The sequence below is a fragment of the Saimiri boliviensis genome, chromosome 16, assembly GCF_048565385.1.
Source record: "Saimiri boliviensis isolate mSaiBol1 chromosome 16, mSaiBol1.pri, whole genome shotgun sequence".
In the NCBI taxonomy this organism is placed as follows: Eukaryota; Metazoa; Chordata; class Mammalia; order Primates; family Cebidae; genus Saimiri; species Saimiri boliviensis.
This window is the reverse complement of record NC_133464.1, coordinates 1,018,795-1,043,458: the sequence shown is the minus strand read 5'-3', so window position 1 is coordinate 1,043,458 and position 24,664 is coordinate 1,018,795. Positions and strand designations below refer to the sequence as shown.

The window sequence follows — 24,664 nt, the reverse complement described above, 5'->3', positions numbered from 1 at the left end:
TTTTGACGACTTGGCCGTATTGCTGTGGTCTCTCCGGCAAACACCCATCCACGTCTTGAAGAATGCTGTCACAATAAAAGCAGGGGGAGGTGAGGAGCGGGGCGGGGATGAGTGAGCACAGCACCCTTCATGTCTGCCGAGGCGGGGCCCTTCGGAGCATCAGCGTGGGGCCCCAACATGGTCATCAGGGCTCCCCAGTTTAAGATGGAAAGTGGCTGTGTTCAGACCTGAGGCTCTGGAGATCAGACCACCTTTAAAAAGGCAGCCTCCCTCCCCCAGGCCACGTGGGGAGCCCTCTCCTGGGTCCTGGGGGAGAGGGTGGCTGTGCTAAGAGCCTTCAGAGCAGGAGCTCGAGCCGAACAACACCTCCCTATCAGGATCTGTAGACCTTGGTGAGGCTGAGGACAGACACCAGGAGCCCTAGAATTCAGGCTCCAACCTGCATCTCAGTACCACGTCCCAGAATCTGGCTCCAAGAACTCAGAGTGGGTAAGTCCCCAGGTGGCCGCACGCTGTGTGCTCTTCTAGCAGGCTTCGAAGAGCGGAGCCGTGCCGTGGGGCAGGAATGGCCAGGTGGGAGCAGGTGCCTACTATGGTGAAGGCCACAGCGGCAGGTCAGAGCACTCCTAGACTCATCCTGGGTCTGAACAGTGCAGGGAGTGTTGGGAAGCTCCTGGTTCCTGCTGCTGACCCAGCAGGCCCTGGTCAGCCCTTTGCAGATGTTTGAGGATTGTAGCATCATAAGAGAGGATGTGGGAAATGGCCTGTACTGAAGCAAGCAGTGTCTGCCTGGAGGGGGAAGGCAGGCTTTGGAGGGCCCAGACCCAGCCGGGAGATCCCCCTGTGAGAGCCGGGCCTGCATGGCAGCGGAGCCGGCAGCATGTCCCCTGCAGGCGGCAAGGCTCTGAGACCGGGCTGGTGATGCCAGTAGCCCTGCCTCAGAGGCACCAGCTGGCTCCACCTCCAGAGGAGTCACAGTCACTGCTGAGTTCTTTCCGGGCCAAACCCAACAAGTGGATGATATCAGAGGTGGGTGACATCGGAGACGGTGCCAAGCCTGTCCTGTCCAAGCCTGGACCACAGCGTGCATGGTCCCTGGCAGGGGACTCTGGGTGCTTGGCTGGGGCTGGAGTGTTGGGACTGCAGCCAGAGGCCGGGGCACAGGGCGCCATGTCTGCACTGTGTGATGCAGTGCCACCTCAGCAGCCTCATCTTTGGCTGCCCTGAGCGTTTGGCTGAGGAGGAGGAGGAGGAGGCGGAGGGCTGGCCCCAGGGCCCCAGAGCGGTGTGGTGACTGACGGCCAGGGTGGCCTCTGCCCTGATGGTAGCGAGTTGTGAATTGGGAGCTGCTTGGCCCCAGGGCAAGGGTACATCCTGGCTCATGCGCCTGCCACGTGCTCGCAGTAAGGAGGGGCCCAGGTGGCAGCGTGATCATCTGGGAGGTGAGCATCGTCCCTTGGGCATGGGGAGGCCACGTCCTCTCAGGACGGCTGCCATGGCTGTGCTGCCTCTAGCGAAGGCTGGCCTCCTCCTGGGAGGAACGGGGACAGGGTCTGCAAGGAGCGCCTGCTGTGGATGGACAGACCTGGAGATGCCAAGGGAGTTGACACGTCGCTGCTGAGGGCACTGGGCAGCCCGGGGCAGCAGCGGCAGGCAGCCTGTCCGCCCCCCACCCTCACGCTGTCTGTGCCTCCCTGCCGTCCCACCCAGAGCTCAGCGTGGCCTCAGAAATTCAGCCCCAGAGGCGGCCAGCAGGGTTGTCAGCATGGCCAGGAGGCAGCACAGCTTCTCAGGACAGGGCAGGGGAGGGAAGGGAGGCCCAGGGCCTGGAGCGGGGCCCCTTCCGGCCGGGGCCCAGTGTGCCAAAGCACTCGGGCCACTCCAACCCTGTTCCCTACGTCCGGCACACTTGTCTGCTTCATTCATGTCACATGGTAATTTTTAAATCATTTAAAAAAAATTCCCTTTCATACATAGATACCATGGAATACTCTGCAGCCATGAAAGGAGTGAGGTCACGTCCTCGGCAGGACATGGATGGAGCGGGAGGCCCTTACCCTCAGCGGACTAAGGCAGGAACAGAAAACCAAACGCCGCACGTTCCCATGTAAGTGGGAGCTGAATGATGAGAACATTCGGACACAAGGGAACAGCACACACTGGGGCTGTCGGGGAGGGGAGGGGAGGAAGAGCTGAGGGATGCTGGGCTTCATACCTGGGTGACGGCGACGTGTGCACCAGACCCCCACACCCCACGCCTGTACCCCACAACTTAGAGAAATCACCTGCCACACGCAGGAGCCTCACATAAAGTGAACACTGTTCCACAGAAAGGAACAGAATATTTACGCCGCCGCCGGGAAGGCCACAGTGATTGCTCACTACTCCAGTTTCCAGTGGGCCGAGAAACTGATCACAAGCTTACAGGTGTTGGCATACTTTATTAGATACGCACATTCACATTTTATAAATTATTGGTGTCTTCAGGTAAAAATAAGTTTTCTTTAGAAAAGTATGACCTCATAGCTATAATCAAAAGCTGGTAGAATGACTTTAAACTTCTCTTTAAAAAAATTCACAACTAAAGTGTAGTGACGTCGTCAAGTATTTACAACGACAAGAAGGAAAGCAGTGACGGTTGGTCCGGTGTCAACTCTGCAAAGGGGAATCGTCGTCAGCCTGGGGACACGGAACCCAGGGCCGGGCGCTCTCACCCCTGCGCCAGCAGGCGGGCCCTGCAGCTCTCACGGAGTTTGGCGACAGTGGCCATGGATAAGCTTCCGGGTTCTGAAAATATTTTCTGGAATGCAAACAGAATTAGTTTAAAAACAAACCCAACAACACATTTCTACCCCAGCTCTCCCAGACTTCGGCAGACGGACGGGTGGGGCCTCGTGTCAGGCAAGGGAGGAGCAGCCCACATCTGAGGGGTTCTGGGGTAACCCCCAGATTGTCACCATTGCACTCCTGCCCTGGGGCCTAGGACCGCAGCTCTGCTGCTCCAAAATGTTAAATGAATCAAACAGTTGAAGCATTTAACAGTTTTTTGTTTTGGGAGGTTTTTTTTGCAATGGAGTCTTGATTTGTTGCCCAGGCTGGAGTGCAGTGACACGATCTCAGCTCACTGCAACCTCTGTCTCCTGGGTTCAAGCAATTCTCCTACCTCAGCCTCCTGAGTAGCTGGGACTACAGGTGCACACCACCACACCCAACTAATTTTTGCATTTTTAGTAGAGACGTGATTTCACCATGCCAGGCCGGTCTCAAACTCCTGACCTCAGGTGATCCACCCGCCTGCAGAACCAGTTAAGGGGAAGGCTGCTCACTGTGGTGCGGGCTCGGGGTCGCCTCCCTCCACCCGAGCTGGGGCTGGACCTGCAGGACCGGGCTGCTGTCCTTGAGGCTGGGGGATCTGGAAACTCCCTTAACACGGGCAGCACTTGCTTGTGCTGAACAGTGTGCACCCCTGGATGCCACCACGTGGTGAGAAAGATGGCGCTCTCCCTGGGGAAGACCGTAGTGTGGGGCGGCAAGGGCACCAGCAGGGGCCAGGAAGGACACCTCAAGCGCTGGCAGGGTGCGGTCCCATAGCCACAAGCACGCGACGCTGTCTAGACAAAGTGCCCTCACCCAGAGGCTGCGGCAGAATCGAATTAGGCTTGGTGCCACCGTGGTTCTCCCGTTCAGGGCCAGAACCTTGGAAAGTAAGTGGCCTGAGGGGCAGAGGCAAAGCAAGGGCAGAGGGTGTCGGACCCACGTCTGCCACCCGGGCCCTCCTGGAAGTGCCCCCTGCCCGCCTGATTTAGGATCCTGTCAGGGCTACTGGGCACAGGCTGGAGAAAGCTGGGGAGCTTCAAGCCACGCCACCGCCCAGCACATGTGCTGACCCGGTGGGGGCAGATGAGGGCTGAGCAGGAGCCAGGCCAGGTGGCGGAGTCCCCCGTGGGCTCCTGATACCCGCTATGCTTACGGAAAGCTAATTTGTGTTGGTTCTGTAACTTCTCATCTAACTCAAATGAATCCCCAAGATCACACTACACCATCGCACACCAGCCTTCACTCACGAGCGCAGGGTGACGCTACGCCATCGGGCACCAGCCTTCACTCACGAGCGCAGGGTGACGCTATGCCATCGGGCACCAGCCTTCACTCAGGAGTGCGGGGTGACGCTACGCCATCGCACACCAGCCTTCACGCACGAGCGCAGGGTGACACTACACCATCAGGCACCAGCCTTCACGCACGAGCGCAGGGTGACGCTACACCATCGGGCACCAGCCTTCACTCACGAGCGCAGGGTGACGCTACACCATCAGGCACCAGCCTTCACTCATGAGTGCAGGGTCACACTACGCCATCAGGCACCAGCCTTCACGCACGAGCGCAGGGTGATGCTACGCCATCGCACACCGGCCTTCACTCACGAGCGCGGGGTGACGCTACGCCATCGGACACCAGCCTTCACTCACGAGTGCAGGGTGACGCTACGCCATCGGACACCAGCCTTCACGCACGAGCGCAGGGTGACGCTACGCCATCGGACACCAGCCTTCACTCACGAGCGCAGGGTGACGCTACACCATCAGGCACCAGCCTTCACTCACGAGTGCAGGGTCACACTACGCCATCAGGCACCAGCCTTCACGCACGAGCGCAGGGTGACGCTACGCCATCGCACACCAGCCTTCACGCACGAGCGCAGGGTGACGCTACGCCATCGGACACCAGCCTTCACTCACGAGCGCAGGGTGACGCTACACCATCAGGCACCAGCCTTCACTCACGAGTGCAGGGTCACACTACGCCATCAGGCACCAGCCTTCACGCACGAGCGCAGGGTGACGCTACGCCATCGCACACCAGCCTTCACGCACGAGCGCAGGGTGACGCTACGCCATCGCACACCAGCCTTCACTCATGATGCTACACCATGAGACACCAGCCTTCACTCATGAGCACAGGGTGACGCTACACCATCAGACACCGGCCTTCCCTCATGAGCGCAGAGTGACGCTACAGCATCAGACACCAGCCTTCACTCATGAGCACAGGGTGACGCTACACCATCAGACACCGGCCTTCCCTCATGAGCACAGAGTGACGCTACAGCATCAGACACCAGCCTTCACTCAGGAGCACAGGGTAACGCTACACCATAGCATGCCAGCCTTCACTCATGACGCTACACCACTGGACACCAGCCTTCAATTACAAGCACAAGGTGACGCTACACCATCGCACACTAGCCTTCACTCATGAGCACAGGGTGACGCTACACCATTGCACGCCAGCCTTCACTCATGACGCTACAGCCTTCAATTACAAGCACAAGGTGATGCTACACCATCGCACACCAGCCTTCACTCAAGAGCACAGGGTGACACGAAGCCATCAGACATGGGCCTTCACTCACGAGCGCAGGGTGACACTGCACCATCACACATCAGCCTTCACTCACGAGAACAGGGTTACACTACACCATCGGACACCAGCTTTAACTCATGAGCGCAGGGTGACACTACACCATCGCACACTGGCCTTCAATGATGCTACACCATCGGACACCAGCCTTCACTTACAAGCACAAGGTGACGCTACACCATTGCACACCAGCCTTCACTCACAAGCGCAGGGTAACACTAAACCATCGGACTCCGGCCTTCATGCCTTCACTCATGAGCACAGGGTGACCCTACACAATCACACAGCAGCCTTCACTCATGAACCTACACCATCACACACCAGCCTTCACTCACGAGCACAGGGTGACACTACATCGCACACTGGCCTTCACTCACTAGCACAGGGTGATGCTACGCCATCGCATACCGGCCTTCACTCACGAGCGCAGGGTGACGCTACACCATCAGACACCAGCCTTCACTCACGAGCGCAGGGTGACGCTACGCCATCAGACACCAGCCTTCACTCACGAGCGCAGGGTGACGCTACACCATCGCACACCAGCCTTCACTCACGAGCGCAGGGTGACGCTACACCATCACACACCGACCTTCACTCGTGAACCTACACCATCGCACACTGGCCTTCACTCACGAGCACAGAGTGACACTACACCATCGCACACTGGCCTTCACTCACGAGCACAGAGTGACGCTACACCATCGCACACCGACCTTCACTCGTGAACCTACACCATCACACACCAGCCTTCACTCACGAGCACAGGGTGACACTACACCATTAGACACCAGCCTTCACTCATGACGCTACACCATCGGACAGCAGCCTTCAATTATGAGCACAAGGTGACACTACACCATCACACACCAGCCTTCACTCATGACGCTACACCATCGCACACCAGCCTTTACTCATGAGCACAGGGTGACACTACACCATCGCACACCAGCCTTCACTCACAAGCACAGCATGACGCTACACCATCGCACACCAGCCTTCACTCATGAACCTACACCATCACACACCAGCCTTCACTCATGATGCTACACCATCAGACACCAGCCTTCACTCATGAGCACAGGGTGACGCTACACCATCAGACACCGGCCTTCCCTCATGAGCGCAGAGTGACGCTACAGCATCAGACACCAGCCTTCACTCAGGAGCACAGGGTGACGCTACACCATCGCACACCAGCCTTCACTCATGAACCTACACCATCATACACCAGCCTTCACTCATGACGCTACACCATTGCACACCAGCCTTCACTCACGAGTGCAGGGTGATGCTACACCATTGCACACCAGCCTTCACTCACGAGCACAGCCTGTTTTCACCAACACTGTCCTTAGGTCTTGTGGGAAAACAGATCTGAGCCTCTAAAATCACTCAGCCAGGAAACACCATTCAGATTGTGTCACAAAATCAGCATATTAACAAAAATTACAATCAGGAAAAAAGGCAAGAATCAAATTGTGTTTCTAAGAATCAGAGGCTATGGAATGACAGATTATGGGGGCCCCTTGTGAATCACGAACGCACAACAGTCCAAACCCACACGGGTGGAGGTGGGGGCTGCAGCAGCTCCACGGAGAGACTCCGTCACCCAATGCACCAGTGACTCTGGGTGAGATTTTAGATTCATTTGAAGGTTGTGCTGGGTGTGTTGACTCACACCTGCAATCCCAGCACTTTAGGAAGCCAAGGTGGGAGGATCAGTTGAGCTCAGGAGTTTGAGGCCAGCCTGGGCAGCATAGGGAAACCCCATCTCTACAAAAAATTTTAAAATTGGCCAGGCATGGTGACAAGTGCCTGTGGTCCCCGCTGCTTGGGAGAATGGCTTGAGCCCAGGAGGTGGTGACTGCAGTGAGCTGAGATTGCACCGTTGCACTCCACTAAGGCACAGATGGAGACCCTCTTTCTCCAAAAATAGCTGTGGCTGTCAGTCTTGTGGAAAAGATGCCATTCACAGAACAACAGGCACAGGCTCATCTCCCCAGGGTAGCCGGGGCTGCTTTTCCCCGTGCACTTCACGTTATGTTAATTATTTAGTGATGTAACTCAGAAGGCTGACGGAAGACACCTTACTGTCTGTGGCCTCAAACAGATCTGAGGGGTTCAGAGTCCCGTTTACCGTTTAGTCTCGAAGCTGCTGCACGTCACCTTTGGATCAAGCTCATTCTAGGAAAATAACCGTCTCCGGCACACACTGGGCACAGCCAAGCCAGCCAGCAAAAAAGGTTCCCGGAGCAGCCTCTCCAGGAGGCCTGGGCCCCGGCTCCGTCTCGGGAAGCTGATGCTCCATGAGGCTCTGAAACCTGCTCACCCAGTGGCCACCAGCCTGACCTCCGAGGACGGGGGGCTCTCCCGCTCCAGAGCAGGCACGCGTCCGCCGCGAAGCGCTCCTTTCACCTGACCAGCCCTCGAGTGAGTCACAGCTAACTGCTGTGTCCTCTGCCAAGGGCTTGTGTCTGACATCTCTCGTTTGTCACCACGGTTTTTTGTTTCTTTTTTGGGGGGGCGGGGGGACTGAGTCTCACTCTTGCCCAGGCTGGAGTGTAGTGGCTCTCGGCTCACTGCAACCTCCACCTCCGTGTTCAAGTGATTCTGCTTCAGCCTCCCAAGTAGCTGGGACTATAGGTGTGAGCCACCACACGCAGCGGATTTTTCTATTTCTTAGTACAGATGGGGTTTTGCCGTGTTGGCCAGGCTGGTCTTGAACTCCTGGCTTCAGGTGATCTTTTCACCCTTAGCCTCCCAAAGTGCTGGGATTACAGGTGTGAGCTATCACACCCGGCCACCGTTCTCTTCTCTTTGCTGAGGCCCTGGCTGCTGAAATACCCCCCACCCCCACCATGCTGCATCCCGAGGGGCCCCAAGCCTCCATTCCCTCTCAGGGAGCTGAGCAGCATCCTGGGCCTGAGCCTGTCCTCGCCTCTTGGCCTCAGAAGTCCTGTTGGGTGCGGCTCCCATGTCACCCTCATCAGGGCCTGAGTCTCTACCACCCCCGCGAGCTACAGGACCCAGGAGGGAAGCTGGGCCTCGGGAAGCTGCCATTCCAGCAGCACAGAGAACAGATGAGGACGGGCTGTAGGACCAGGAGCAGCGTCCACGGGGAGAGGAAAGCCCTGGGAGGCCAGGCACGCAGGACAGAGCCGGAGGCTCACTGACACTGGTGCCCGTCCTGTCACCCTCGTGTGGTCAGAGCAGCCCTGGGCTGCAGGTAAGGCGGGGCCCCCTGGGGAAGGGACGGAGCCACGTGTGCCCCGTGAGCACCCGCACTCACTCACCTGCATGAACGTGTGACACTCCATCACGAAACTCCCTTTGGTAATCTGCTTAAACTTATCACAAATGTCTGGAATGCTGGTGGCTTCCAAAATAAACTCCTGGTGTTGCTTAATTAAGGTCAGGGCCACCCGGAAGATAATCTTCGAGCCTTCGTTGAACAGACAGTCCCAGATCCGAAGCACTGTCTGCAGAGACACAGAAGCCGCGTCACTCCCTGGCGGCTTGCCTGCCCGCCCCGGGCCCCGAGCGAGGCGCTCACCTCCACAGGCAGGACATCCACAAACAGGCAGATGAACCAGCGGGACACCACCAGCGTCCACAGCACGCCGAGCTGCTCCATCAGGGCCCCCACGGCCGGCAGCTTTGCCCGAACCAGCTCTCCCAGCACCTCCTGGTCGGTCTTCAGGCCCAGCATGGCCGGGGTGTAGTAATCTTGCAGGCAGCGGGAGAAGAGACCCTGAGACACTCCCCTCACCTCCACAAGCCCCATTCCTCTTGCAGCCAAAGAAAACAGGGCCACCCCACGGGGACCCCTCTCAGGAGGGAAGGAGAAGTGTGAGAGGAAGAGTCGGGCTGAAGCCTGCAGACACAGGGCTCGTGGGGAGCGACCCCCACAGCCAGGCCTTTTAGGACATCCCTGGGGCTGGAGGGCTGGGCTGGGGGCCGCCTGGCTGGGTGTCAGTTAAAATCTACAGGTCGAGGGCCAGGCTTAGCCCTGTTAATCCCAGCACTGTGGGAGGCTGAGGCAGGCAGATCACCTCAAGTCAGGAGTTCAAGACCAGTCTGGCTGATAATGGAGAAACCTCGTCTCTACTAAAAATACAAAAATTAGCTGAGTGTGGTGGCAGGCGCCTGTAATCCCAGCTATTCGGGAGGCTGAGGCAGGAGAACTGTTTGAACGCGGGAGGTGGAGGCTACAGTGAGCCGAGATCACGACGCCGCACTCCAGCCTGCGAGACAGAGAGCAAGACTCCGTCTCAAAATAATAAATAAATAAATAAAAATCTGCAGATGGCAAACAGGGTCCCAAGGCGATGAAGGCATGCCATGCTCCTAGCAGAACTAGTCACAACAGCCAAGAGATGGAGGAAACCCACGTGCCCGTCAGCAGATGAGTGGATAAGCGAAACGTGAATGGCCACGCTGAATGAGTATCATTCAGCCTTAGAAGGGGAGGGAGTCAGCCACAGGCCACGGCAGCGGGGGAGGGAAGGAGTGACGGGGACCAGGACTCTGTCTGGGGAGATGCAACAGCCCTGGAGGGCGGTGGCGATGGTCACACCATGAGGTGAGCGGCCCTGCTGCCGCTGCGCTGGAAACCCGGGTAAGATGGCACATTCCACGTTCTGTGCATTTTACCACAACAAAAAGAAAACTCAGACAAATGCTTCCAACAGCGTGTCCTCCTTTCGAACGGACATTTGTCTCACCAAAGCACTTGTGTGTTTCCCAGGGCGTTTTTTAGCTTGCTTATGTAATGAGTTACAGTAAACTTTAGTGCTTGCATTTGCACCGGGAAAGAGTTCAGTATGTGACCCGCGTGATCGCGCCCCGCCCTGCAGGTGCACAGCCTCGGCTGACGCCCACGCAACTTGGCCTCTTGCCATGCGGGGCTGAGCTGTTCTTGCTATTTTATTATTTTTTTAGACAGAGTCTCGCTCTGTCACCCAGGCTGCAGTGCAGTGGCACAATATCAGCTCATTGCAACCTCTGCCTCATGGGTTCAAATTATTCTCCTGCCTGAGCCTCCCTAGTAGCTGGGATTACAGGCACCCGCCGCCACACCTGGCTAATTCTTGCATTTTTAGTAGAGACAGGGTTTCACCATGTTGGCCAGGCTGGTCACAAACTCCTGACCTCAGGTGATCCGCCTGCCTCGGCCTCCCAAAGTGCTGGGATTACAGGCGTGAGCCACCGTGCCCAGCCTGTTTTTGTTAATTGAATGTCTTGGTTAAAATAGAACCATCACAAACACTGACGCAACAGCACGGTCCTGTCACTGCTTTTCAGAGTGAGCACACGGTGGAGTCGGTTTAACAGTAAATGCTAATGCCTCTGAAGGTGGTTTAGCCAGAGCCAGCTCAGTGAGCAAATGCCAGGGATTAAATCCTCCCTTCCAGATCCCTGTTTTGCATCTGCCTCCGGAGCTCCGAGCGCTTTGCTCTTCTTTTACCTTCTTAGCTGAGTACATCCTGGTCCAGCTGGGGGGAAGAGGACTGAAGAACCCGCAGCACCCAGCCTGGTTCTGCAGGTGACCCCAATCCCACAGGTGGCATGGCAGGGGGCCCTGAGCGCCAGGCAGCAGGGGGTCTGTAGAGAAGCATAGCCTGACCTTGGCCCCAGATTCAGAGAAGCTTAGAGCAGCTTCCAAAAATAGAGGCGCTAAACTCATTCCCTGAACTCCACGGGGCTGAGCCGGCCACCAAGGGGAGGATTACATTAAAGCTGCAGCTGCTTTCCTTTCCTTGAACATGAGGGCACAGCGGCCACTCCCTGCAGAAAGGGCTCATCCCTCCAGGCTGAAATGCAGGCACTCATGTTCCCAGGAGTGACCACCTCCCTAAGGTTCCTTGTCCCTGTCCTGGGGACATCCACACCTCTGCAAACAACCCAACACTGCACTCGTCACCAAGGATCCGGGATGGCGCCTCCCGGACGAGGACAGGTGGGGGTGCAGCTCTGACATTCCCCTGCGGTCAGATGTGGGCAGGGGCCACGCAGACGGGGACCACGAGCATCTCCATGTGGCTGCAGCTTCCTCGTCTCTATTTCATTACCACTCCCAGATCTTCCTCCGTGAGCACGTGTGAGTCCAAGACCACACTCTCACACGCACTCACGAGCCGGTTCTCCACCCGGGTGCTTCCAATTAGAAAATAAAAAGTATGAGGTGAAGACTCAAAAAACTTTTTTTTTTTTTTTGAGAAAAAGTCTCTATCTGTCAGCCAGGCTGGAGTGCAATGCTGCTATCACAGCTGACTGCAGCCTTGACCTCCTGGGCTCAAATGATCCTCCCGCCTCAGCCTCCTGAGTAGCTGGGACCACGGACGTGCACCATCACACCCAGCTAATTTTTTGTTTTATGTAGAGACAAGGTTTTACCATGTTGTCCAGGGTGGTCTGAAACTCCTGGGCTGCCAAAACATTAAATGGTTTGCACAGACTTCTATGAAGGGAGCTTCCATTCCCAGGGGTATCTCCCTCTCTCTGCCAGTAAAGACACTCCTGAAATCTGCATCTCAAACCTTACAAAGTGACCAGGTGCAGTGGCTCACGCCTGGAATCCCAACACTTTGGGAGGCTGAGGCAGGTGGATCACCTGAGGTCAGGAGTTTGAGACCAACCTGACCAACATGGTGAAACCCCATCTCCACTAAAAGTAGAAAAATTAGTTGGGCATGGTGGTACAGGCCTGGAATCCCAGCTACTCAGGAGGCTGAGGCAGGAGAACTGCTTGAGCCTGGGAGGTGGAGGTTGCAGTTTGCTAAGATAGCACCATCGCCCTCCAGCCTGGGTGACAAGAGTAAGACTCCATTTTAAAAACAAAAACCTTACAAAGCAGCCTTGTGGACTTAATGTCCCTGATTTCCTTCCCAGAAGCCTGAAAGTAATAGGTGCCCAGGATGGTGGACGTGCCCAGGCTCCAACCACGCTTTCCCAGGTTGTGTACGACGCACGTGCTGATAAATGTCTGTTTCTCGCTCATTATTCAGTCTTCAGCCAGTCCTAGGTACAGAGCCCAGCTGGGGGACCTGAGGCGTACATGGTAAGAGATTTCTTTGTGCACACGCACCACACACGGGCACACACACACCACACAGGCACACGTACAACAGACACAGGCACACACATACCACACAGGCAAATGCACACGTACACCACAGACACACACATGTACATGCACACCACACACAGGCACACACATGCACATGCACACCTGCATCCCCTGGACAGTGTGAGGCAGAGCTTTAAACACCACACATGGGCACACGTACATCACACATGGGCGCACAAATGCACCACATGGGCGAACACACACCTGCCTTGATCCCCTGGACTGTGAAGTGAAGCTGTACATGCGCATCACACACGAGCACATGCATATCACACAGACACACACAGGCACATATGTGCACACGCACACCACACGGGCACACACACGCACACACACACCTGCCTCGATCCACTTAACGGTGTGAGGTGGACCTGTACATGCACACCACACATGGGCACACATGGGCACATATGTGCACACGCACACCACACATGGACACACGCACACACACACCTGCCTCGATCCCCTTAACGGTGTGAGGTGGAGCTGTACATGCACACCGCACACAGGCACACATGTGCACACACACCACACACGGGCACACGTGTGCACACACCACACAGGCACACATTTGCACACACACACACCACACGCGGGCACACATGTGCACACACAGGCACGCACACCTGCCTCGTTCCCCAGACTGTGTGAGCTGGAGCTGTACACGCAGTGCCCCATCACACCAAATGCTCCAGCCAGGGTGTGCTTCCCCAAACAATGGCCTGGCCACCCAGACCCGAGTCAGCACCACCTCCTAGTTCCCAGACACCTTCTGAAGGTGTCCAGGGACTCCGCGAGTACAGTTTCCACAAACACGCCCCAAGGAATCCACACAAGAACAAGCTTAGGGAGCCACACTGACAAAAGGCCCAGTGACCCACATGACACCAGAGGTTCCTGGAGAAACAGGCTGGCCCAGGTCTGGGGCAGAAGGCTCAGAGGATGAGCCCGGAGCAGCCCGTCCTGCAGACGCGAGGAAGCGGCTAGCACCACAGTCACATGCACAGGACTCAGGAGCCAACCACGAGAGGCTCCCGCGGGCCACAAATGGGCCAATCTGAGCTTCAAGGACAAAAACCCTCCCATGGGTGCAGCCCCGGAGTCCACAATTACACGGACACACACCATCACCCGACCCCCTTCCAATGACCAGACGCCAATTGATGATCTTGAGGGTGGGGCTGTAAAGCCAAGAGATCCAGCATTTGTCCCGCCTCCTCTAAAAACTCATAACCTCAGGTGACCTGCCCGCCTCAGCCCCCCAAAAGTGCTGGGATTCAAGGCCTGAATCCCAGCCTATCCTGCCCCCTCGAACGGACTCAGATCTCGGGTCTTGCCACCAGTCTATAGGAAATTCCAAGGAGAGGGGCTCAGCTAGAGGCTGCTGGGGTGTTCGCATCAGGAAAGCCTGCAGCCCACGTGCTTGGACGGGAAGAGAAAGAGGTGCAGATTCCCACGCACAGACCGACGGGCCCAAGGCTCCTCAGGTGTAACCCGGAGTGACACTAAGACACACAGCCCAGGTGCTCACGTGCATGGCAAACCTCAGAGAGCCGCACAGAGTGGTGTGCTCAGTCAAGAAGCTGGGATCCAGTTACCACCTTTGCCAAACACATGAACACACCATCACCACTGCACCGTACGCGTGACATGGGGACACTGTGGGGTATGTGGATCATACCTCAACAGAGACTTCTCTTCAGTGCCTGTGCTTTACAAAAAATGTGCGTGCATGTGTGTGTGTGTGTGTGTGTGTGTAGGAATCAATGAAGGACAGGTCCTTGCTCTGTCACCCAGGCTGGAGTGCAGTGGTGCAATCTCGGCTCATTGCAACCTCCACTTCCCAGGCTCAAACAATTCTTGTGCCTCAGCCTCCCAAGCAGCTGGGATTACAGGTGTGTGCCACCACACCCAGCTAATATTAGCATTTTTAGTAGAGATGGGGGTTTTCGCATGTTGGCCAGGCTAGTTTTGAACTCCTGGCCTCAATCAATCCACCCCCCCTAGGACTCCCAAACTGCTGGGGTGACAGGTGAGAGCCGCCACACCCAGCCCAGTGCCTGTGCTTTAATATTTGTTTATTTATTTGAGATGAGTCTTACTCAGTTTCCAGGCTGGAGAGCAGTGGCCTGATCTTGGTTCACCGCAGCCTCCACCTTCCAGGTTCAAGCGATTCTCCTGCCTCAGCCTCCTGAGTAGCTGGGATTATAGGTGTGTGCCACTATGCCTGGCTAATTTTTTTATTTTTTAGTAGGTATGAGGTTTTGCCATGTTGGCCAGGCTGGTCTCGAACTCCTGACCTGAGAAGATCCACCTGTTTCAGCCTCCCGAAGTGCTGGGGTTACAGACGTGAGCCGCTGCGCCCAGGCCGGTGTTTCCAAAAGCACGGGAGCTCCCGAGGGCCACAAATGGGGCAACCCGAGCTTCAGAAAGGACAAAAACCCTCCCCTGTGTGCAGCCCCCGGAATTCACAATTACACGGACGCTCACCACTGCCCGGCCTGCTTCCAATGACCAGACGCCAATTCATGATCTTGAGGGTGGGGCCGTAACGCTGAGCGATCAGCATTTATCCTGCCTCTTCTAAAAACTCATAACTCACAGGCATGTTTAGAAACACATGAAGTGCTCTCGCACCCAGGGGGGACGGGTAACACGGGAAACCCTCTGCAGGGTCCGGAGGACGGAGAGGGAGGGACCTGCTTCCCTACCGTCCCCACCCGGCGCTGCTACGAGACCGTTTGCGGCCAGCCTGTGACTTTTGCACCTAGAAGCTGACTAGTTAATAAAATTAAAGTCAGCTGAAAAGATAAAGCCATCGAGAAAAACAGAAACTAATGAAGAACAGCGAATGTTTACCTAGGTATTAACTTGGTTCCGAGTATGAATCAGTAGCGCACACCCTCCAGGCGTGAGCTCCAGCCCCCAGCCCTCTGACAGGCAGGCGCCCTCCACGTGCTGGGAGCTAGAAGGGCCAACTAGGACTCACCAGGCCGGGATTCTCCTCTGCCTGGGAGTCTCCACTGCTGCCTGCAGACACCGAAGGGCGGTGGTGGGGGCTCTGGCCGTGGCGAGGGGGTGAGTCGAGGGGGGCTGGCTTTGGAGTCACCCGCTGGGGTGCCCCTGCCTGCACCCCACACCAGCTGTGCAGGAGACCAGCCCCTCACCCTGGGCCCCACCTCTGCACTGGGAACACGAGACCCCACCTAAGGTCCTGAAGCCCTGAGGGCAACGGACACATACCGGCCAAGTACCCGCCTGGCGCTCAGCCCTACGACGCCCCTAGGACTGTGGCAAGGATCCCTGCAGACAGCGGCCGTGCTCGGGTGAGAGGGCCCTGGCCGCGCTTCCCAAGTGCCCTGCACAACTTTCTAGATTCCAGAAAAGGTGCAGAAAAGCTACCATGAAACAGTGTTTCTGATTTGCTTACACTGTTACATTTCACAGGTAAAAGGCAACAGACCTGCTATATGTCAATTACACAAACTGAGGCCAGGTGCCGTAATCCCAACACTCTGGAAGGCTGAGGTGGCCGATCACTAGAGCCCAAGAGTTTGAGACCAGCTTGGACAACACAGCAAGACCCTGTCTGTACTCAAAATACAAAAATTAGCCGAGCATGGTGGCGCACACCTGTGGTCCCCAGCTAGTTGGGAGGCTGAGGTAGGAGGATCCCTTGAACCGGGGAGGTCGAGGCTGCAGTGAGCTGTGATCGCACCACTGTACTCCAGCCTGGCAACAAAGCAAGACCCTGTCGCAATAAATAAATACACTTTAGAAGTAGCTAAGATCTCTGGTTAAATACTTAATAGAAAACTGAGCAATTACTTCCATTTTAAGATCCCACTAAATGAGAACAACTGTCTTAAATTCAGGAGTTTGTTAGCATACAACTCAGTAAAACTTTAACTGCTATAATTAGGAGATCCCGAATGGAAAAGCAGCAATCGCTTTTTTCCCTAATGTATAGAGTTATTTTTTTAAAGTAGCTTATGGAGAAAGTCGGTACCGACAGGCCCTGGATCGCACAAAGAGCCCTTCTGTGCAGCCGTCTCACGGGGTCAGCCCACTCTGAGGTGTGAGTCCACGGATCTGGAAACCTGTGTGTGGGAAGCCCGCCTGCCTGACTACTCAGGGTGCTCTGATCCCAAAACAGATGCTCCTGACCCCAGAGATGAGCCTCCTGTGACAATGCCAGCCCGACGGGGCATGGCCCAGGCCACGTGAGCTCCACTCCCAGGACGGGCGACCTCAGGGAAACCCTCTCAGAGGACGCAGGAAACACTCCTCTGACGTGTGAGCGGGCACCTCTGCCCACAGGGCTGCGCTGTGGTCCCGACAGAAGGTGGCTCGTTGGTCTGTATCTCGGCCAGTCCTTCCAGCCAGAGCCGAGGGGTTTCTATGGCGAGTTATTATAACCTGACCTATTTCCCTATTTTTCAAGGGAAACCAGGTCAAACCCGTCTTTCAGGACTGCACTGACTCATGAGCGACGCCTGTCCCGAGACGCGGCCCCCTCCACCCTCGGACATGTGGCAGAGCCTGGCAAATCTGCTCCTCTGAGGCGGCCGGGAACCATCGCCCGCCCGGGGAGCGGCGTCTGCACCTTCCCCTGCGTTTTCCCTGCCTTGTTTGAATGGCGATTGAGGGGGGTCTTCATGGGCTCGGGAAGAGGCCGGGGGTGTGGCAGGTGTTGTGGGCTGAGAACTCGGGGTGTGCGAAGTCTGCGCGTGGATGGTCACAGGCCACGGGCAGCGTGTCCTCGGGCCCCTTCCTGACCGAATTGGATTAGAGGCATTTGTGGTAAAGTGACTCCCTTAACAGGACCCCCTCTAAGTGACAACTGAGCCACGCATGTCAGTCCTCCTGCCTTCCAAGCAGCGGCGGGAGAGGCCCGGGAGGCAGCTGAGGGGTGCAGGCCTCGGGCGGGGAGGCCTGGGATGGGATCGCAGCCCCTTGACTCGTCGGGGGCCTGAGTACCAGTCACTTAATCCCCGCCGGCCTCGGCCTCCTCCTTTGTAGAGAGACGAGCCGTGCATGGCGTTGCCAACGTCCAGGCTTGCCCTGGGGCCGCTGCTCCGCAGCAGGGAGGGTTCGGTTCGCATCACCGGCCTGGAGGTCTCGGGCGGCTGCAGAGGGCTCCACTCCACCCGTCCTTCCATCTGCACCTTCGTGCTCACCAGGGAACCTGGCCCCGGGTTCACAGGCCTGGGGGCCACACAGGGCTCTATTTTGTGAATTTCCTGTTAGGCACATTCTTCAGATGTTCTGCTGAGCTGTGTCTTTTTCTGCTTAGGTTTGTTGTTTTTTTTTTTTTTTGAGTCAGAGTTTCACTCTTGTTGCCCAGGCTGGAGTGCAATGGCGGGCTTCGCCCACTGCAGCCTCCACCTCCCAGGTTTAAACAATTCTCCTGCCTCAGCCTCCCAAGTAGCTGGAATTATAGGTGCATACCACCACCACGCCCAGCTAATTTTTGTATTCTTAGTAGAGACAAGGTTTCACCATGTTGGCCAGGATGGTCTCAAACTTCTAACTTCGGGTGATCCACCTGCTTCAGCCTCCCAAAGTGCTGGGATTATAGGCGTGAGCCACGGCGCCTGGACTTTCTGCTTAGACTTTTAGAAATTCACCCACACAGTCCAGACACTAACCCTTTGTTCATCATATGGATCAAAGAGAGTTTCTCTGAACCAGCAGCTTATCTTTTTACTTTGCTTATGAAGACTCTTACCAAAATTAGTTTTTAAATTTTCATGTAATTAAAATTATCGATGCCATCTATGCTTTTTTGAATTATGCTCAACTTCTCTCCTGCTCCCACATGACACAATTGTTATATATTTTGGTTTCTGAGTTTCAAAGTTTTTATTTTTGACATGAGTCTTAAATCCATCTGGAATTAAAATATGGAATTTTTTCTTCCATGCAGTCAACTGTCACTGAATTATGGTTGTTTTTTTTTTTTTTTGAGACGGAGTTTCGCTCTTGTTACCCAGGCTGGAGTGCAATGGCGCGATCTCGGCTCACCGCAACCTCTGCCTCCTGGGTTCAGGCAATTCTTCTGCCTCAGCTTCCTGAGTAGCTGGGATTACAGACACGCACCACCATGCCTAGCTAATTTTTTGTATTTTTAGTAGAGACGGGGTTTCACCATGTTGACTAGGATGGTCTTGATCTCTTGACCTCGTGATCCGCCCACCTCGGCCTCCCAAAGTGCTGGGATTACAGGCTTGAGCCACCGCGCCCGGCCTACTGAATTATGTTTTAAAGAGTGTTTTTCCCATTAATTGACATATCTCACAGAAGACATTCCCGTAGATTTACATGTCCACCGACTGGTTGATTTCTGTCTGGCTTTGAAATTCTATTCCATTGGTCTGTTCATCCACTCATAATTTACTGCACTTTGAAGGCTGAGGTGGGAGGATCACTTGAACCCAAGAGTTCTAGACCAGCCAAGGCAGCACAGCAAGACAATATTTTAATTATGAGAGCATTACAATATATCTCGAGAGTTCTTCCTTCAAGCTTTTTTGGCTTTGCCCTTGATTATTCCATATGATTAAGCCATCTTCGCATTTCCGGAATAAACTATCTCCAAATAAAAAAAAAACTTCATAATCATCTGTGGGTTCAAGTTCCTAATATTAATAGTTAAGATTTACATAGTTCTGTTCAACAGTGAGATTAGCCTACATGTTGTCAAGGGTGTACTAGGTTAATAACATGAAGTGATGAGCAGTTTCTCTTTTTTACTTTCTGCAAGATTGATTTAATTAATTAATCAATCAGTTATTTAATTAGACAGGGTCTTGCTCCGTCACCCAGGCTGGAGTGCAGAGGCCTGATCTCAGCTCACTGCAACCTCCGCCTCCCAGGATCAAGTGATTCTCCTGCCTCAGCCTCTCAAGTAGCTGGGATTACAGGTGCCTGCCATGATGCCAAGCTAATTTTTGCATTTTTAGTAGAGACAGGGTTTTACCACATTGGCCAGGCTGGTCTTAATCTCCTGACCTCAGGCGATCCGCCCAGCTCGGCCTCCCAAAGTGCTGGGATGACAGGCATGAGCCACTGAGGCCAGCCCAGTTCCTGTGCTTTTATTTAAGATGGGGTCTTGTTCTGTCACCCAGGCTGGAGTGCAGTGGCAAGATCTCAGCTCTCTGCAACCTCCGTCTCCCAGGTTCAAGCGATTCTCCTGCTTCAGCTTCCCAAGTAGCTGGGACTACAGGCGCATGCCACCTTGCCTAATTTTGTATTTTTAGTAGAGACGGTTTTCTCCATGTGGGCCAGGCTGGTCTTGAACTCCTGACATCAGGTGATCCTCCTGCCTCAGCCTCCCAAAGTGCTGGGGTTACAGGTGTGAGCCACCAGGCATGGCCACATTTTTTTCTTATCAGTCTTGCCAGAGATTTGTCTATCATCAGTTTTCCCAAAGAAACAGATGTTTGTCTCCGTTCCCCTTTTCTCTTGCTTGTTTTCTGTGTCACTAATTCTCACTCTTTCACATGAGTTACGTAGGTCTAAGAACACTCTGGAAATACATACCCCAGACGGGTGATAGCACAACAGTCACCTCTGAGTAGGACATGAACAGGGATGTGCTAGTGAAGGCAGACTGGGGTTTTCTTTTTTTTTTTTTGTAGCGATGGGGCGGTCTCACTTTGTTGCTCAGGCTGGTCTCAAACTTCTGGGCTCAGGTGATCCTCCCACTTTTCCCAAATGCCGGGATGACAGGTGTGAGCTACTCTGCTGGGTCTTGTCGGTTTTTTGCTTGTTTTTGGTTTTTGTTTTTTTGAGATGGAGTCTCTCTCTGTCTCCCAGGCTTGAGTGCAGTGGGGTGATCTCGGCTCACGGCAACCTCTGCCTCCCGGGTTCAAGCTGATTTGTGTGCCTCAGCCTCCTGAGTAGCTGGGATTGCAGGCACCTGCCACCACGCCTGGCTAATTTTTGTATTTTTAGTAGAGATGGGGTTTTGCCATGTTGGCCAGGCTGGTCCTGAACTCCTAAGTGCCAACCTCGGTCTCCCAAAGTGTTAGGATTACAGGCGTGAGCCACAGTGCCCAGCTGTCACTTTTTATTCAATAAAAAGTACTGTATTTTTTGAACTTCTGAAATGAGAGTATATCTGTGCATTTCTTATATAACTTCAAAAGCAGGAATTAAGAGCAGGGTAACTGTGGCACTGGAACGACCCAGTTCGGGTAACTCTAACTTAGAGAATGAGGTATTTACGCTGCTTTTCTCTGCGTCTGGGAGAGCTCTGATGGGACAGGAATAACCTGCTTCCTCCCAAGATCCGAAAATCTTAGTGTCATACTTTTTCTTTTTGAATCCAGACCTATTTGCACTGCAGTTTGGTTGAACTTAATCTCATAATGGATGTGGGAAACGACACCTCATGCACTGAGAAGGCGCCTGCCCCGCACGCCCTCTGACCTGAGCTCTCACCTGCTGCTGCTTGGGGTCACCCTCCGCAAAGACAGGGACTCGTGTATGTTCACCAGTGTTTCCCACACCCCCCAACAGCGCCCAGAACATGACAGGCGTTCAACAAAAATGTGGTGAACAGAACTGCCCGGCCCACGGCGGTGAAGGTTCGCCACGATTCGCCCTGGGACGTAACTGCAGCAGGCTGAGCCGTTCCCACATTCGGAAGTCTCCTGACTCCACCTGCCTCTAAGGTCACCATTCCACCGTGGTCCGGGCGTTCACCAAACTGAGCTGAGACAGCAGCGTCCTTTCTGCCCCGCGAGGCTCTGCCCGCTGCTGCTGCCACGCCGGGTCCCGGGATCTCTGTGGGGCTCCCTTCCTCTGGGGTAGGCAACTCCTCAAGCTGGTCTCTGGCACCCCTGTCTCTGCGCCCTTGGGTTCAGGGTGGCACCGATTCCTCCCTGCCCTTAACGATGTGCTCAAGCTTCACCCCGTCGGTGACACACACTGTGGTCTGTCAGTCGCCCCATCAGCGACACGCGCTGTGGTCTGTCGGTCACCCCGTCAGTGACACGCGCTGTGGTCTGTCGGTCACCCCGTCAGTGACACACACTGTGGTCTGTCGGTCACCCCGTTGGCGACACACGCTGTGGTCTGTCGGTCACCCCCTCAGTGACACGCGCTCTGGTCTGTCGGTCGCCCCGTCGGCGACACGCGCTCTGGTCTGTCGGTCACGCCGTCAGTGACACACACTCTGGTCTGTCGGTCGCCCCGTCGGTGACACGCGCTCTGGTCTGTCCATCGTGCAGTCTGAGTCTGAACCAGGTGCTGCCGCGTACAGCGGCGTCAGCTCAGCACGCAAATTCTCCCGGCCTGCAGCGTCTGCACCCTGGAAACGGGCTCGGTGACTGTGTCCACGTGCTGCGGCTGTCCTCAGGCCAGAGTGAGGACGTGTGCAGCTCAGCGGGAAAACGACAATGTGGGCCTCGAACTCGCCAGGCGGGAGCTGAAGCCACACGCGCCCCCCACGCTCCAAACACCAGGGCCGGGCCGGGCTGCCCCTCGTAGCCCCTCCTCCCTGCAGGCTGAGCACGCGGCCCCCTTGACCCAGCAGCACAGCCAGGCCGGGGACCGGCGGAGTGGTCCTAGCCCCTGGCCCTGCCCACGCCACGGATCCTTCTCTTCCCAAGTGACCTGACCTGCAGCTCACAGCCTGCCCCGGCCCTCACCGTAACCGGCGGATACCTTATTCACTAATAAACACGTTTTAATTTCAAATAATTAAACTAACAAACAGAAAAGTAGAAAGGTTTGAAAAGAATGATTTTCACCTTAAAAAGTAAGTAATTACTTAAAAAGCAACTGTAGATACATACGGGGCAATTATTGTACTCTCAAACTCAATAACGAATACATACATGAAACCAAGTGAGCCTCTCAGAGATTCTGTGACCAATACAAACTGCACTGTGGCACTCGATGGACACAGAAGCTGCCAACCGAGGAAGGGGTGAGCCAACCACATGGCCCCAGCTGCCCGCAAGTGCCAAGGCAGGGCACAAGGCCCCTGCCGGCCCAGGAGGGAGCAGCTGCTGCAGCTGGGACCCGCCACTCACGCGGGTTTCTCCTCTTCAACTCAACCGCAAAGACTTTTTTTTACTGCAAAAAGATTTTTGGCCAGGCACGTTGGCTCATGCCCATAATCCCAGCACTTTGGGAGGCCGAGGTGGGTGGATCACCTGAGGTCAGGACTTCAAGACCAGCCTGGCCAATGTGATGAAACCCCGTCTCTACTAAAAATACAAAATTAGCTGGGCATGTTGGCACGCACCTGTAATCCTAGCTGCTTGGGATGCTGAGGCAGGGGAATTGTTTGAACCTGGCAGGTGGTGAGCAGAGATCTGGCCACCGCACTCCAACTGGGGCGACAGAGCGAGACTCATCTCAAAAAAAAGGATTTTAACCTCAACGCCTAAACAATTCAACCACGCTTCAATTAACTCTTGATTTCTCAGGGACATCATTTTGGTAGCACCAGAAACAAGACAGTTAAGGCATTCAGCAGGAATTTTCAACATACCAGGTAGTATTCTTCCAACAAGAGCATCTAACAGCCAAAAAGATTCTTCTTCATTATTTGTGATGAGAATCAGATATCCTGCTATAAAATTCATTCCCTGAAATTAGAAAAAAGAGAAACAGAAATTCACATTGAGTTTACACAATTCTGCAATCATTCAGCTACGAACTACCCCATTTCAGTATCTCCTGCTCTCCCCTAAACCTGCATAATTCCAGAATGATCCTTTAGCAGGTTGCTAGAGTTGCTAAGTACCCACCGTCCAGTGATGTGTTTAGTCAAGGTTACATGAAGAAAAGAAAAAGCAAAAGGAAACAAAGAAATCCTGAACACTAAAACTAAAGACTCTTCCACTAATGGTAACCATGTGGCATAATAGAATTTACCATTGGTTTCTAAAGAAATTTTTATCTACCAATAGCATGAAACTGTCTATCAGAGATAAAACTACACCAATGACCACATTTTATAAAAACCGTAAGGAACACATTCTGACATTCGGGTGTTGGGAGAGTTTCGTGGTGGAGACCCTTTCAGGAAATCAATGCGCACACGTGTCAAAGGGCGGGTGCCGCCTGCAGACATCACGATGTGACCTTCTCCATCGAGGCAGCCCCAGCCCCTGGGGGCTTTGCAGCCCTGAGTCAGCACCATTTCCCGGCGACTACTGGGTTTTATGATTTAAACTCCCTCATTACTCATCTGTAATTTTTTTAAATTTTATTTTTTAAAATGTTTTGGTGCTGTGACTTGGATCGTAATTTCTAAAATACTATTTTTCTAGTAACAAGGGAAAAGAATCCAGCTTCAGTCACCAATTAACATGACAGGAAGCGTGGGGGGCAGCCCCAGAGCGCGATGCTGGAGCACCACAGTGGCTTCCGTGGCACACGGATGTGGCGCTGCTCTCCCGGAGCCAGAGCGCTCGTGGACACGCGCAGCCTTACATGACCTCTGACCTGGAACTCCCCTTAAAAACAGAGCCTAAGAGTTTGACTCAAAAACCAAAGTAACCAGTGCGGAGAAAATCATGTTCCGGAGAATGATGATGGAAGTGCTGGGAAGAACCGACCCCTTTGAGCTGATGACAGAAATGTGACAAAGACCTCTGTGGCCGAGCGGACCCCCTCGAGCCGACGATGCCACCGGTCCTGGGAGAGGGCCACTGTGTGGACACCATCAGCACAGGGAAATGCGGGTGGGTGACTGTCGTACAGAACACGGCCGGGCATGGTGAGGGATCCCAGCCCTGTGGGAGGTGGAGGGGAAGGATCGCCTCAGCTCCGGAGTTCAAGACCAGCCTGGGCAACGTGGCAAGACCCCAATCTCTACAAAATATACATAAACTACCCGGGCGTGGTGGTGCGTCTGTGGTCCCAACTCCTTGGGAGGCCCAGGTGGGAATCGCTTGAGCACAGGAGGTTGAGGCTGCAGTGAACCAAGATCGTGCCACTGCACTGCAGCCTGGGTGACAGAGCAGGACCCTGTCTCTAACCAAAAAAAAAAAATAAAAACAAACAAAGCTAAAAAAGCAGAACACAAGATCCTACGTGCACTGCGTAACTCTATACGTCTGCTATGCACTGAACTTTGTCCCCGCC

The 24,664-nt window shown here is 54.6% G+C and overlaps 1 protein-coding gene across 2 annotated transcripts in view; it reads right to left on the bottom strand.

Annotated features, from left to right (window-relative positions):
• Nucleotides 1–2,421: 2,421 nt before the first annotated feature.
• The window catches only part of GRTP1 (growth hormone regulated TBC protein 1), a 39,884-nt gene continuing 17,641 nt past the window's right edge, over nt 2,422–24,664 (bottom strand). For both annotated transcript variants that reach the window (XM_074387414.1, XM_074387415.1), the window contains 4 exons: nt 23,064–23,160; nt 8,978–9,150; nt 8,718–8,903; nt 2,422–2,800 (listed from right to left, as the gene is read on the bottom strand). In XM_074387414.1, coding sequence (XP_074243515.1) covers nt 2,711–2,800; nt 8,718–8,903; nt 8,978–9,150; nt 23,064–23,160 — 546 coding nt within the window. In that variant the 3' untranslated portion in view covers nt 2,422–2,710. The remainder of the gene's footprint in view (nt 2,801–8,717; nt 8,904–8,977; nt 9,151–23,063; nt 23,161–24,664) is intronic.